Genomic DNA, 15,028 nt, shown 5'->3' on the forward strand with positions numbered 1-15,028 from the left:
TTCTAATGTTAAATGTCTTGGATACAGTCTTGCTCACAGAAGCAAAATCACTATAGAACTGATCTACTTAAGTTTAAAATTAGATTTAATTAGTTAAGGATATTGATCAAGAAATTCTCTGACATTTTCTTAGTGGGCCTTTCTAAGGGATCTAAGAGGAAGAAAACCCCCAAACAACCCCAAACCAACAAACAAAAAACCTAGTGGATCAATGGTGGCAAAATCTCAGGCCCACTCAGGGCCTGAATATGTTTTACAAGACAAGGATACTGTTAAAATAAAGCCACCCACATTTAATTTTGAACTAAGAATTACAGAAACTACTACAATTCCCTGATGGTACATGTCAGAGATGAAACTAGATTTTTAAATCTGTGTTTTAGCATTTGAAAGCCTATTTCTAAATGAAAACCACCAGATGTTTAACAATTTGAAATAAAAATGAACTTAAGAACCAGTTCTAGGTCCCCATTTTTGAATACAGTAGCTATAACATTTGATAATTTAAAACAAATAAACAAGGAAATAGTGTGCCGAGAAAGGACCAGCCTCAGTTGCTGCACAATCATGCAGTAAAAGTTTGCTTCTTGTACCTGTTTTTCAGGGAACCAGTTTTATACAGGTTTGAGTTCCTGATTCGACCCTATGTCCTAAGGCTTGTTGCATTACTGAGCTTCCAAGAGAGAAGTCAGCTAAGATCATAGCATTTGCCTGCTGGTAACAACCGGAAGCACGTGTCAGCATGACACCCGCGTCTAACCTGTTGCCCTGCCTGTGTGACTGTTCAAAGGCTGAAAAGCTTCTCCCCTTATATCCAGCCAGAACCTCTCTTCTTTCAATTTATGTTCGCTCTCTCTTATGTATTGGTCTTTGTGTTGGAAGGTAATGCCTTCGTATTAGAAGGCTGCTGCTAGCTCCCCCTGCCCACCTCATCCCAAATCCTTCTTCTCCAGGCTGGGCAAGACTAATTCCCTCAGCCGCTCCTCTCTGGACAAGTGCTCCAGGCCCTGATCATCATAGTGACCCTCCACTGGAACTCTTCCAGTTTATCACCATCTTTCTTGTACCGGGAGAGCCAAAACTGGACACCGCACTCCCGATGCAGTCTAGTGACTGCTGAGTAAAGGAGGATAATCACTTCCCTCGACCTATTGGCTCTGCACCCATTAATAGAGCGCAGGGCATGCTGCTGGCACATGTTCAGCTTGCTGTCTACCAAGACTCCCAGGTCCTTTCAAATGGACTGGGAAGGGTAAAATGATCCATGCCATTCAAATGCACAAGATAAAAGCCATTTAAATTGAAAAAAAATTTTCAATTTTAAAAATTCAAGGTGTTCTTGTTCATATTCTTGTTCATGTTCATGTTCTTGTTCATTTTGTAAGGTGCTCTTTGCACCATTACGTTTCACATTCACTAGTCCACACAGACACATAACTACAAATGAATTTATTACTATAAATGAATTTATAGTTTCAAGGCCTCACCCTACTTCCTCTCTCCAGAGGAAAAGATATGAAATAAAAGTGGAAAGGATAAAAGCTCAAAAAAGAAATAATATTAATCTAGTGCTATAATAGCCATGCAATCAGTTTCAATAAATGATAACTTTTTATACTAGTTTATTACTATTGATTAGAAGTTATTTGTAACAGTTACTGATTACACGTCTGTCTTCACCTTGTCAGACAACTTCACAGAAAAACAAAAACAAACTTCAAAAGGAATTTTTTTTAATTTCAGAAGCAAGTCTATTTCTTAAAACTGAAAATTTTAATTTTAGACATTTTAAAAGTCTTATGTCTTCTTTAGCCCTCCCTTTATATCTTCCTATTCATGATACTGAGGAACAGAAATTGTCAATGGATAATAGAATACTCTTTCGTTTCACTGAAGTGTAAAAATGCCTTTGTAATACAGGATAAGCAATAAATAAACCTGACTACGGTTTTACCAGTGAAATCCTAAAAGTGAATTATGCAACATATTTATGATTTTATCTTTCTGTTCACCCCCAAAATTGTTCATTAAATGAGTCTTTTGTTATCCGATTATCTTATTGAAGAAAAAGAACTAGTGCCGTTTTTTTGTATGAAATCAATGCTTAGCCCAGTGTGAAGTGCATATATTGCAGAGATAACAAAATGAAATCATGAAAGCTTCAGAGATCTATTAGTTCTTACATATAATTCTCACTGAAGCTAACAAAATACCTAAGCAAGCCTCTTCTGCAGGTGTACAAAAATACAACTATCATAACAGAATTTGCATGTGTCCTAAGGTACAGACTGACAAAATGTGACTAAATGTCCTCTGACTTGCCGAAGTGGTAATTAGGGCTTCAGTTTGTTTTCATGTTTCAACTGATGGATGCATTTCAGTCCTGAACTTAGAGGAATACTATCACCGAGTCTCTTCTGTAGTTCAAAGAAATAAACAGGTTTTGCATGCCAGTGTTATAAACAAGCTCAAATAGCACAGTTACTGTTCCTTATGAAGCAAGGGACTTTCTTTGGTTTAAGTCTTTGGTTTATCAGTCTCCTACAAGAACTATGTAGGACACTAGTCTCATATAGATATGTCATCATTCCAACTTATTAACACAGAGATTTGGGAAAAACAGCACTGGATGAGATATCCACATTTAAGAGTCTAATAACAGCACAGAACTGAATGAAAATGCGGTGTAAGGATTACTTCTGAAATGCACTGAGCCCTCAATTTCAAAATGAGGTTCTCATAAGGTATTTTATGTTTGACACATACATATAATGAATTCCCTAAATAACTAATTGCTCCTGAATCTTGCAAGTTCATTCATAAAATTAGATGTCAATGCCAGTAAAACGACCCTTGCAAGACCACTATTCTATTCTTACCTCCTATTCTTGGTGACATTCACCATCTCCATAGTTTAATGGAAACTAAAGTTATGATTAGTGTACTTCCACTCAAATAAGTAAAACTAATTGCTGATGTAATTTTGTTTCTTATGCTTTAGCACCTGCATAAGGGAATTACAGAAACAAAGCCAGGTTTAAATCGTAAAACTCTAAATTCTTTTCTGTTCTATAGTTTTTCGTTTAATTCATTTCAGTGGCGCGAAGCCATCTGAAATACTTTCAAGTACATATGTTTGCACAGCCTTTTTCCTGATGTTTTCTATTATACTCTTGAGAAGGATCATTATACTTTTTGGATTGTAGCCTTCAAACTTAACGTGCTTTGTTCATTTTAAGCAGCACCTCTCAGTGACTCTTAACTGTCCTTTTATAGTAAGATAAAAGGAGACATGGATAATTATTATCTCAAATGTATTACTGACTCATAGTCTCTCACTGTTTTTGAAGACTGTACTTAAATAATGAATCTTAAAAACTGGTAGTTTTCTCCCTGTTAGTCTTGACAAAGTGTTAATGAATGGAAACAATGAGAAAGCTTAGCAGTGAGATAACAGAGCAGCAGTCTTTGTTTCTAGTGATAGATCTACCTTTCCCTATAACTGGTCTGTCACTAGTCATGGTTTAAAAGAGTAATACAAGAAGATCCATGATTCTTTGAAAGTGGACCAGCTGGTCAAATTATGATCCTGTGTTCTCATCAAGAAAAAGAAAAAAAAAATTGTCATCGTCACATTCTCTTTAGACAAATACTTTCATTTTAAGATGGCAAAAGCAGCACAAACCAACTGACTGGAACACCTCTGTTCAAAGGCAATCTTTTGATCATATATTCTAAGTCTAAAACTTCAAGTTTTTCCTAGTTCAGTTTTCATGTGAAAGATCAAACAAGAAGGCTGTTCCATTAAACATGTCACATTTTTCAATACTCTGTCAAGTCAACCTCTTCAGAAGCTGTGAACTTTAAACTGGAGAGAATAATACCAAATAAAAACAAAGTAAGTAAAAAGAAAATGAAGAGAGCTTTACAAATATACCTAGACTGAGATGAGATAGCAGATGAGATAGTGGAAGCTGCTAATGACATGTTCTTGGACCCAAGAAAAGGCTTAGGTTGTGACAGAGAGCTGGGGGCTGCAAGCACTCTGCAGAGGACACAGTAAAAGTGTGAAAGCATGTACCAAATAATTTTACAGGGATAACGAAATAACAATATCAGAATTGAGCTTTGTCTAAGTTCAGATACAAGATGACTGCTGTGTAGTTACCAGCAACATGTGTTTTCTGTGGCACACCTCTGGAGACTTACAGAATAGTATAACCATGCATATCCCTACAGAACACAAGACAAAACGCACACATGCAAAATTTTTAAACTTGAGTCTGCTGGTAATGAAGAAGAGCGGTATTTCAGGAGAGAACTTTTGTCAGTGATGTATGTTTTTCCTGCAAGAAAGGAATACGTTTGCGTCTAAACTCAAGCTAAATATTTTAAAAGGCAAGTAGTACCAGACTAAAGATTCTCATATTTAATACCCTTGTGATCAGTCAAGGAAAGTCATTAGCATGATTAGTTTAATGGAGTAATTTTTGAGGCCTATATTAGGCAATACATTTTCTTCATATTACAGTTTAACCTGAGAAATATAATTACGTAACCTGTATTGTTATTTCATGTGAAAATGCCTTTCAACACAGTTCAAAACTGCAGTATAATACCTTATTTGAACCTCCTTTGCTGGCTGAATGTTTGACTTCCTTGAATTGGAAAAAAAAATACTGAGTCCAGTAGGCCATGGCTAGGAAAAAACTGACTAAAATGAGAAACCAAATAGCTGGTATACATAAACATTTTAAGTGAACTGGCAAAAAACTGAACAAGAAACAGAGGCCAAGACAGTATTTCCAAGCAAATTACACAACTCTAAGATAACACAGACTACATCTTAGGTTTCAGTTATTTAAAATGGTTTGTTACTGAAGGTGTGTTTTCTCCTTCAACGTCTAAAGCATGCTAAAAATATATACCTTTTAAGAATATTCATGTTGCAAAATGCCTAACAAGGAAAGAAAATACGCACAAAATGAATTCATCTTACTCCTTCAATGATTGCTGTAATGTAAATGACAACAGTACAGATCTCATCCATCTCTTCACAGACTCAGTCTGATCACCTCTGATATGCAACTGCAACTCCTACTGTAATACAAGTATATATGAACGTGTACCTCTTTGAAACTCATGTTAACCCTACAGTTAAATTGTATTGGATTTATCTACTGTTGTTTTTCTTTCATGAGATTTATTGGCTTAATACTTTGAGAGCGGCTGATCATCAAATGCGTGATTTTATTGATGTATTGCTCATTGTTTAATCCTGGTTCTACTGAAATGTGCTACAATATGGTAAACTCAATCACATGATGAAACTACATGCTGCAGTTTTCCATTCTGCATCATGCTTTAGGAACTTTAAGAAAAGAATTTTCATTCACCCACTGAAATTACTGTGAAGATTTTTCTTTTTTTATAGGGGGGGATGGGGGGGGGGGAAATCATTCTTATTTTTAACCCCAGACTTGCTTTTTGGAAATCTAAATTGTATCCCAGACATAAAGCCATTTTTTCTTATTTTTCTAGGCAAGTTTTATTTTGCAAACATAAACAACACGCTTCAGCATAAGAAACAATACCAAAATATATAAAAGCATACAAATAGGCTACAGCTCTTACGTACTACAAGCTTAACTTAAGAATACGTATGCAGCATTTCCAGAGCCATACAGGGTACACCTGCGAAAGGACAAAGCAATGAAGCATTACCTTTGGAAGGAGGATGAGAAGGACTCCTGCACTACTGAAGTGGGAGTGGTTGCTGGTAGCGGAGTCATCAGACTGGCTGGATTTTGAGCAGCAGTAGCAGGCTGATGTGCTGAAGCATGTGGCACAGGAGCAGAGGCAGAGCTGGTAGACACTGGAGCATGCTCAACAGGGGTACTAATTAGAGTTAAATTAAATAAAACAAGAAGCATTTTAAAAAGGTGCGTATTTAAAGGTAAAGCATAAAACTTACTATGTTTGAACCTGAAGCTGCAAACATAGTAGCAGGCTGTGTTATAGAGAGAAAAGCACAGTAATACAGAGTAAGATAATGTTTGTTAGGCGTTTTTGGATGTGCAGTTAAGACAGCAATGCAATTTTGGTCCTACTCAATTAAAGTTTATCCCAGGTGTTATACAGCACTTAAGTCCTGCTCCCACTGCAGTCAGAAACATATGGCATGCGGTACTTGGATGGTTGTATAGAGCCCACCGTAACTCTCTGAATTAGGATAAATTTCATCCAATGCTTACTCCTAGAGCTGAAGTTCACATTAGGAGTAAATTTTTTAATTAGATGAAGAAAAGCAGTTTAAAGGATAATTTTGTAGTCTTATATCAGCAGAATTACCGCAAATTCTGAAATCCAGAATTCTGAAATCTAGAAACCCAGTCAGCAGAGCCTTTGCTTTGGGTTTAATCAGTTTTGTGCAATATATGTAATGGAAAGATGTTTAAAAATAAATATCAGCCAACTAGTCAAACAATTACAGGCCTTTATACACACGCAACAGTATGCAACAAACAGGGAGAAGACATAGTATAAAGTTTTACTACACAAGCTTTAAAACCACTTGGGTGATGAAGACCAGAGTTGTTATCCCCGTCTTCCTCTAGTGGCACAGATGATATCGATCACAGAAACTTTAGTGTTTAATTTACTTTCACTTTGACTGCAAAGTAGATTTATTGGGGGGGAGGGGGGAATCGAGTCTCGTATTTTGTGACTATCTTAGTAACGTACTGAAATACTAGTTTGTCTTTTATCACCTGCTATCTGAGCATCCAGCTCTCATTAACATATTTTAGCCCCACAGCCTCACTGGGATTTGGAAAGTATTTACTATCTTTTATGTGTAGGCAAATGGAGCAAAGTTGATGCATTAAACAACCTCCCTAGGATAACAGTGGCTAACTGATTAACTAAGTACTGAAGCAATCTTCTGGAAGGTTTAGTCTATTGTTTTCCACAAGATGTTTTTAACATCAGATGGATAATCATATATTTAACCTGAAAAAATCCAAGTTCTTCAATGAATACTTCAATGAATTGAATATTAACAAGAGGGAATAATATGCCCATTTATTATATTAAACGTACTTATAGATAGTTGTCAAAAATTAAAAACAGCCACATCATTTTAAAAAAATACTGCACTAAGAGAAAAAAATGGCAGGAACAGGGAAAAGTAAGCTTAATTTGGTGTTTAAACAAACTGCACTGTAGATTTTATCAGTCATTATCTACAGAACAAATAAGCCACTGAAAATAACTTCTTACAATTTGAGTCTTCAAGTTATTACACTGTTTTGAAGCAGAACTCTTTAAACAGCTAATATAACCAGGCCTACTGGCTATGGTTCTTGATATCATATTAGTGTGCAATAGATTCATTTTCTTTGGTTATCGCAATACAACATTTATTTTTAACGGTACATAATTGTACATAGTACAGTTGTCCCCAAAGTATTGATGTAAAAGCATGTTTAAAGACAACGGATATATTTTTCATCTTTTTGATCTAACTTACAAGTATTTTGCCACATCTTTGGGTTCTTATGATTTATTCCCATCAAGATGATGGAATTAGGCAATTCTCTTGTGCTACGTACAAAGAATACCCAAAGTATTCTTCCCTTAGCACAGCAAGTATCAAACAACAAGAGGCAGTTTACAGTTCCAAGACTTATTTTCAATCAAACCCTAGTTCCCAAACACTTTCAGCTGTTCTCTAGGTGATTTGCCAGTGTTTTCCTTTGTCTTTCAGCCATTCTGACTAGTATTTTCTTTTCCTTCTCTCACCAGAAACACCAATTCAGCAAGTTATACCCCTCAGGACCTAGAATTAGTGTTTGGGACATCTGAATTCATGACACCCCCTGCTCTTCAAGAAACTGTCCCATTTCCCCTGCCCTGCTCCTCTAACTGCACCTTCTTGTATGGTTTAGTAGTCTAAATGGCGGTGTCTCTTATTTCAGCTGAACATTTTACCATTTGGTCAGCTGGAATGGGAAGTGTGGTTGTTAGGCTTGCTGATTTCAATGGTTTAATCCAACCCACATTGAAAGCCACAAATCACTATTTTCTCCTTTTTGAGTTTCATCTGCCATTATATACATAGCAATTGAGCTCCTGAAAATACTGACTTTGTTTACAATTCTGGTTTTCAAATCAGTACGCCTAAGTTTTGCAATAGTTTTGCACAAATTCATTCATCATAATACGCATTTGAAATTCAGATCAACTCATCTTTCTTGATGGTATTTGCATTATGTTGCAAATTATGCCACTTTAATTATTACAGTATCAATTATATAGACAATATCAACTATGTAGCAGAGTAGATGTATATTATATACTAGCCAATGATCCATACCTGTGATGTACTACTGGATTTTAATATAAATGAATACACATGGGATTTGATTTCTTTGCAAACAGTGGGTACTGCAGTTTTCACATTAAAAGGTATTGACTCAATATTTAATACTTACACATCTATGATTAGGCAAATATGAAAAGATGGAAATTATACCATAAAAAATGAAACTTAGACTAAGACCTAAAAACAAATAGAAATCAGAAAGACAAAATCCATGAAATCCTATTGCAATTGAAGTGAAAAGGAATTTGTTACAGATTTCAACAGAATCAAGATTTCATACCTTAAATATCAACAAACAGTGAGGTTACTTAACTGTTGTAAAGACCACTGAAATGTTAACCGAAACGCATATGAAGGGAAGATGTGAATGTGTGTGGGCATTGATCCGTGTAGAAATAGACTGCAACTGGACAAACATGTAAATAAACTAAATGCAAACATACTGAAACATCTTAGCAAAAAAACAAAACAAAACAAAATTTTTGTATCACACCACCACGCTGGTAATGATTCTTTTTATCTGATTAAAATGTTAGAGGTTTGATCAGCTTCCTGAAAGGAAAAATACATTAATTATTTTACAGAACAAGTGGTTACGTGAAATACATATAAATCTTAAAAATCAAGGTGAACTGGTTACATATAATGTCTGCAGTTGGTGACTAATTTGTTAATCAGTTTTACAGAAAGAATTTAGACTAATGTGACTGTTGATAGTTGAACCACTACAAATATTAAATATTTTCATTTAAATATTTAATAGAATTTAAATATTATTAGGTATTTAATAATATTTAAATTTATATATTTTAACCGTAGTATTTAAATAATTTTAGATTATTTAAATTGATCTCTTAAGTCTGATGCAACTGCTTCCACTTACTTCTGCTGAACATGTTTTGTGCAAGCCAAACAGGATTTGCATAAGACAGACAAGTGACTCCTCCCAAGTCAGTAAGTTACAGTGCTGGTTTCAAAAACGTCAAGATTTCCTCTGTCTAGAATTTCTATCTGATGTTTTTTAGTTCTTCAGGTGGAGAAGCATTAAGAACTGATAAAGGCAAATACGGCTTTATAAAATGGATTATCTATTTTAACAGCTTCTTTACAGGAACATTAAAGGTATTTTGGTTCAGCTACTCTGCACATTTGTCATCCTTACAGTATTTTGCATTTTAAGAAAATCAAGGGAAATGTATGTTTTTCAAACACCTCTATATCTCTGGTAACAAATAAACACAAATGCATAACACAATTAAGTTATGTTGCTGAAAACAAACACATGTATTCTGTTGTTCTCACTTGATTTGCACTCATGAAAAGGAACGCAGATCAGTAGAGGTTAAGAGTATGATAATGGTTAACAACCATGATGAGAAAACACAGCAACAAACACACACTAACATTTTAAAAAGTAAGTACAGATCACACTTCATCTCAGCGGAGCTCTAAGTGTCTGAAACTTTATGTCCAAACAACAATCGAATGGATTATTAAAGCTGTATTTAGTAATATAATACGTGAAGTCCTTTTTGTTTCAAATCTCCGAATATATCTCTGTTAAAGAAACGAAAATACAGGGAACAAAAATTAAAATGAACATTGTAGCATTTGTTGAAAAAAAAAAAAAAAAGGCGCTGAAGAGTGCATTTGGAGGAAGACACAAAATGGAATAGTTTTGCATTTGGATATGGGAATGTTTGTGCTTGCAGAACTACTGACCAAGCATACACTGAATACGATCAGCTGCTGCTTCTTTGCAGAAGGTGCTTAATGGCTGTTACCATATTGTAGGTGAAACCCTTAAGAAAGCCACTTAAAACATAAAACCCACATAAACTAAAAGTTGCTGGAATTTACAGAACTCATATGTCTGCCTATCAGGAAACAGGATTTTCTACGTCAAAGAGTTAGAGGATGTTATTACCAAACCATTCCAAAGCTACAAACCAGGTCAGTTATGCAGATACATGTCACATTGTACCTTGGATTACCAGATGAAGTAAGAGGGACTTTCTGGCCAGTGCCGATGAAACTGGCTTCCCTCTGACTTGTACCTGCTCCAAGCCTCACGGACCCCTTGGAGGCCACTGGCTTAGCATTGTCAGTGTTGGCATCCACCGTGCGTGACTTAGGAGGATGCCAAATACTTGAGGTCACATACTGTGGCGCATGAGTAGTAGCGGTAAGCCTGAGTAACAAAGATTACAAGGGGATTCGTACATGAGTGTTGTGGGGTTTGCTTTTCTTTTCTTGATTTGCTTTGTTTTTTATTCAATGTCACCCATTTCTTAGGTAATAGTAGGTTCTTGAGGAAGAGAAAAAGAATCCCAGCCATAAAAGCAGCTGGTGGTTTTAATGGGAAAAGGCTTGTTTGAGATATACATATTTTTTAAACTTTTCAGAGATCAATGTGCCTGCTATCTACAGTATCAGATAAAGCAGCATTTTAAAACACTAAGACCTGGCCATTTAAGACAGCACTTACTGTTTACTTGCAGCAGGAAAAACCTTCATGAAAAAAGAGCAACAAGGAGCTGAACTTCGTAACAGAAAAGTCAGTTTAGCTCTAGGTTCAATAATAAAGGCATCATTTTTCTACTTTGTTTTTCTGCAAGAAGATTTACGTCTGTAAATATCCAGTGTCCTCTATACATATCCCCGAATTTCTTCTGTCATAGGAGATCACCATGGTATTGCATTTGAAATCATGACAAATTTCAATAGTTTAATAATTATTAATACCAAAAAAGCTTTTAAGAAATCAAGAAGCTATGTACCCCGTAGCATACCTTGTGCTAAATCTGGAAATCATATTGCTGAAAATATCAAAATAAGACACGTAACAGGGCTGTGATGATAATGGAGGTGGAAAAAACTACAGTATGACAAATCATGCAGGATTAAGGCAACATAGTATGACACTAATACCACTCGTATCAGAGACCACTCCTAGTAAAATCCCCCCCAAAAAATTTCTACTCCATAATCCTGCAGACAGTTGGACAGTTTTATGCAAATATGCAAATTACTTGGCTAGTGAAATGCTGACACTAGCTACTTGGTATTTCAATTTAATTTATATACTGTTATTATTCAGGAATTAAGAGCTGTATTTCTTTCTTTTCACATGACTCATTAAACAATCACTTTTCTCCCCATACTGTTCCAAAGTAACACTCGGTGTCATTCATGACAATGACGCTTGTACTTGGATTTTAGTTCTGTGCAACCTTTGTTCAAATGTGAGCAATCTTGACAACAACATAGTTGCATATTTTTAGGAAAGAATTTCTTTGCTGCACTAAACTACTGATCTGCTTCACTCAAGAAGAACCTGCATTTCAGTATTTGTATGTTTTGTGCATGAACTAAACTACAAAGTACTTTGAAAAAAGGTAAGTGTTGAAATGAAAGAAATTACTTATAGAGATACTGTCTTTTAAATCTCATAAGCTACCAATGTTCTATCAAGGTAATTAAGTACATTTCTATATCTGTTTCTTGAAATATCCAAAAGATCTACCAATTTTAAAAATGTCTTGAACAATTTAGATGAAGTTTAAAACAGAAATTGTTCTTAAAGCCCCCTCAAACTACAGTAACATTTCATTTCAAGAACATTTGATAAAAGCATCTTATTTTCCAGGTTATAAATTCTGAGTAATTTTTAAGTCTCATAGTCTGCTATCATCCCAAATAACATTTTAAACTCCAAATTAGAAAGAAATAACTAGAAAACTTGCTCAGCTGAAACCTCCATTATTAATCCTCTGCTGAAACAGTGTATACATTTGACACATTTTGGGGATAAGCACATTATGGGGAAGTGGGAGGTAAACTCTAAATGGGAAGGAAGCAGAACACACACAGCAAACATTACCTGTTTTCTGATGCTCTTGCAACATTTTCCTTGCCTCTGTGAAAGGAGGGGATACAGGATGAATAAAGTGTATTTACCAGTGATGGTTAAAAAAAAAAAAAAAGAAAAGAAAAAGAGAGAGAGAGAGAGAGAGAGAGAAGGAAAAGGGCAAAGGAAGATGGGTTGAGGAAAAATGTTTGGTTGCCGAAAGCATCATAGAGTGGTTGCCTATGATTATTACAGCTGTGAGAAACATGTTCAGCTCACCAAGTGAACCCCATCAAATACGTAAGTTCACTGTATGCTTTTTCTCTTTTCAATTGGAACAACTGTGTTTCAATATTGAAGTAAAATGGAGCATAATTACAGTTACAAATCAGTCACGGTCTGTATGTATAATATATAACTGCAGGTATAATTTTGATTTTAGTGACTTTTAAAATAAAAATTCAATAGTATTCTAGTGGGAACATATTCTTATGCCAACTCCAAGGGGTAAAAATAATCAAACTTGGGCAGTCCTCAAGTACGCAATATTTTGAGGTGATAAGCAGTTAAACAGTTAACAAAGACTCTAATAAAGACTCTTACAAGATGGATGATATATTTCTAGCCTCACTTAAAAATTCTCCATTCATTCAAATAAGTACTAGTTTTCTCAATCTAAATCTGATTACAGACAAGTGAAAAAGTCCCTTCCTATAGGCAAGGAGTAAGTCAGCCTCAATTTCAGTGATACAGAATTAGGCTCTGATCCTGTAAATACATATACATGCTTATGAAAGTATCTGATGAGTTTAAGTGCAAGCAATTTTGTGTTTGTGGAAGAAATCAGGATCTGATCCTGTAAATACATATACATGCTTATGAAAGTATCTGATGAGTTTAAGTGCAAGCAATTGTGTGTTTGTGGAAGAAATCAGGACATACTTGTCCTAGAATCCTTTAGCTTTAGACTCCTCTCTTCAGTTTGAAATCTAGGTAGGTTAAATAATTTGAGATAGTCTCAAAATGCAGCAAGTAAGTGGATGTTTATGTTTTCTCCTACTTAAGACATAGTGTTGGAATTTCAACATGCTTAGAATTAAAATATGCTGAATGAAAATGTTTTCCTGAACTAGGTTCTAAAATTACAAAACAGAAAGCAAGTGTCCTCATTTACCCAACTAAACCTCCTTTCTAAAAAATCTTGCCAAAAAAATAATACAAAGACTTAATGATGTTAATATTTTCAGCTCCAATCATTGTCTTACATTGCTGGAAACACTCAGCTTAATATTTTCCATATTATTATTTTACATACATTATTTCTCTTTCTGTCTAGATAGATATTCATATATATCCCTCACTTCCTTCCCAACTCCTGCAGTTTAGCTCCAATGAAAAACAGTTCAGTTTACCAAAATTTGAGCATAATACGTTTTTTCTACCCTCTCATCTTTTAAAAGCTCTCTTAACTAAAACAGAACCTCCAGAATATATGAACTGATGCCAAACTTTCAAACTCAGAAGTAGATCTGAAAAGAGCCTCATATTTATTTATCTCTAACTAAAAACATTATTATGGTCAAAGTAGAAGAACCTGACTTGAAAATAAATTCCCTAATAAGATGGATTGGTTCACCACTCTAAAGCAATGAGAAACCAAACAGTATCTTCACAGACAAGCAAGTTATGATTTAACTGACATATCATGTAATAGAAATGAGGTGGAGGATGAATTAGAAATTAGGGTTTGTGAAAGAAAGTGTTAATACACTAAGAGTCATAATCATGCAAGAATGTTAAAAAACCAAAAAACAAAAAACCAAAAAAAAACAATCACAGCCTGAAGAGAATAAAGCATGGCTTGCTTCCCGTGTTAATGTGCTATGAAAAATTACCAACAAGACCAGAAGGTAGGCAATTGGGATAAAGCTTCGAGGAGCAGGAGGCTCTAACTAACCGGCCCCCACCCTTTCTGCTCTAGTCACTGGGGCCTTATACCGAAGAACGGAACAAATGACACTTGGTTTTCAGGTCAGCATTTCACTACGATTTTTCCCTGAGTGTGCAAGTATAAGATAATACAGAATGATGATGGCACGGGAGTTGTGAAGGTTAAAAAGAAAGGTAAATATTACGGTAAACATACTTCCACAGAGTAAAGCAAAGGAAAAATCAAAGAGTACAAGGGAAGAGCCTCAAAGGCACACAACACTTCTTCACTGCTGAGAAGTTTTGTTTTCAGGAACTGTTTCTCCCCTGGGAACTATTTCTCTTCCTCGTCAATGGGAATAATTCCTGTCTGACTAACAATGAAATAGACTGAAGATCAGATGCAGCTGTTACTGGGGAGATACCTGCATTTTGAGGAACAGGCTATCAGATTTCTAACCTTTACAACCAAGCATTTTTGCTGTGTAATGAATTTTACTTCCAAGTCAGATACATCCTTGGGGCAAGCTCAGTAAAGTCGATAGCTGTACTCCATGAAAGAATTTGGCTCAGAATACTAGGAGCAGTTTCTGTCTCTGTGATTAAACAGGCTGCTCAAAGAAATGAGAGTAGTGGATAGTAGCTTTGAGCTATCTGGGATATTTTTCTGCAGTCCCTTCAGTCCCCAGCTGAAAGGGCTTATTGACAGAAGGGTCAATGACTTAAGTCAATCACTGTTCTGAGAGAACAGAACAGTAGAATCTTCCACAGAGTTTATTAGATATTGGCCATGCATCTCAGAGGAGATGCATGTATGCAATACACTGTCAGTCCCAATTACACAGCACATTTCATAATATGCA

The 15,028-nt window shown here is 35.4% G+C and overlaps 1 protein-coding gene across 13 annotated transcripts in view; it reads right to left on the bottom strand.

Moving 5' to 3' along the window:
* Positions 1-15,028, bottom strand: part of LDB3 (LIM domain binding 3) — a 122,431-nt gene that overhangs the window by 22,281 nt on the left and 85,122 nt on the right. For 8 of the 13 annotated variants that reach the window (XM_062580298.1, XM_062580297.1, XM_062580296.1 and 5 more), the window contains 2 exons: positions 12,270-12,305; positions 5,725-5,898 (listed from right to left, as the gene is read on the bottom strand). The exons of 1 other annotated variant lie outside the window; for it this stretch is intronic. In XM_062580298.1, coding sequence (XP_062436282.1) covers positions 5,725-5,898; positions 12,270-12,305 — 210 coding nt within the window. The remainder of the gene's footprint in view (positions 1-5,724; positions 5,899-12,269; positions 12,306-15,028) is intronic. 4 more of the 13 variants (XM_062580303.1, XM_062580299.1, XM_062580304.1 and 1 more) reach the window with 2 other exon arrangements.

Source organism: Rhea pennata, chromosome 7 (genome assembly GCF_028389875.1).
Source record: "Rhea pennata isolate bPtePen1 chromosome 7, bPtePen1.pri, whole genome shotgun sequence".
In the NCBI taxonomy this organism is placed as follows: Eukaryota; Metazoa; Chordata; class Aves; order Rheiformes; family Rheidae; genus Rhea; species Rhea pennata.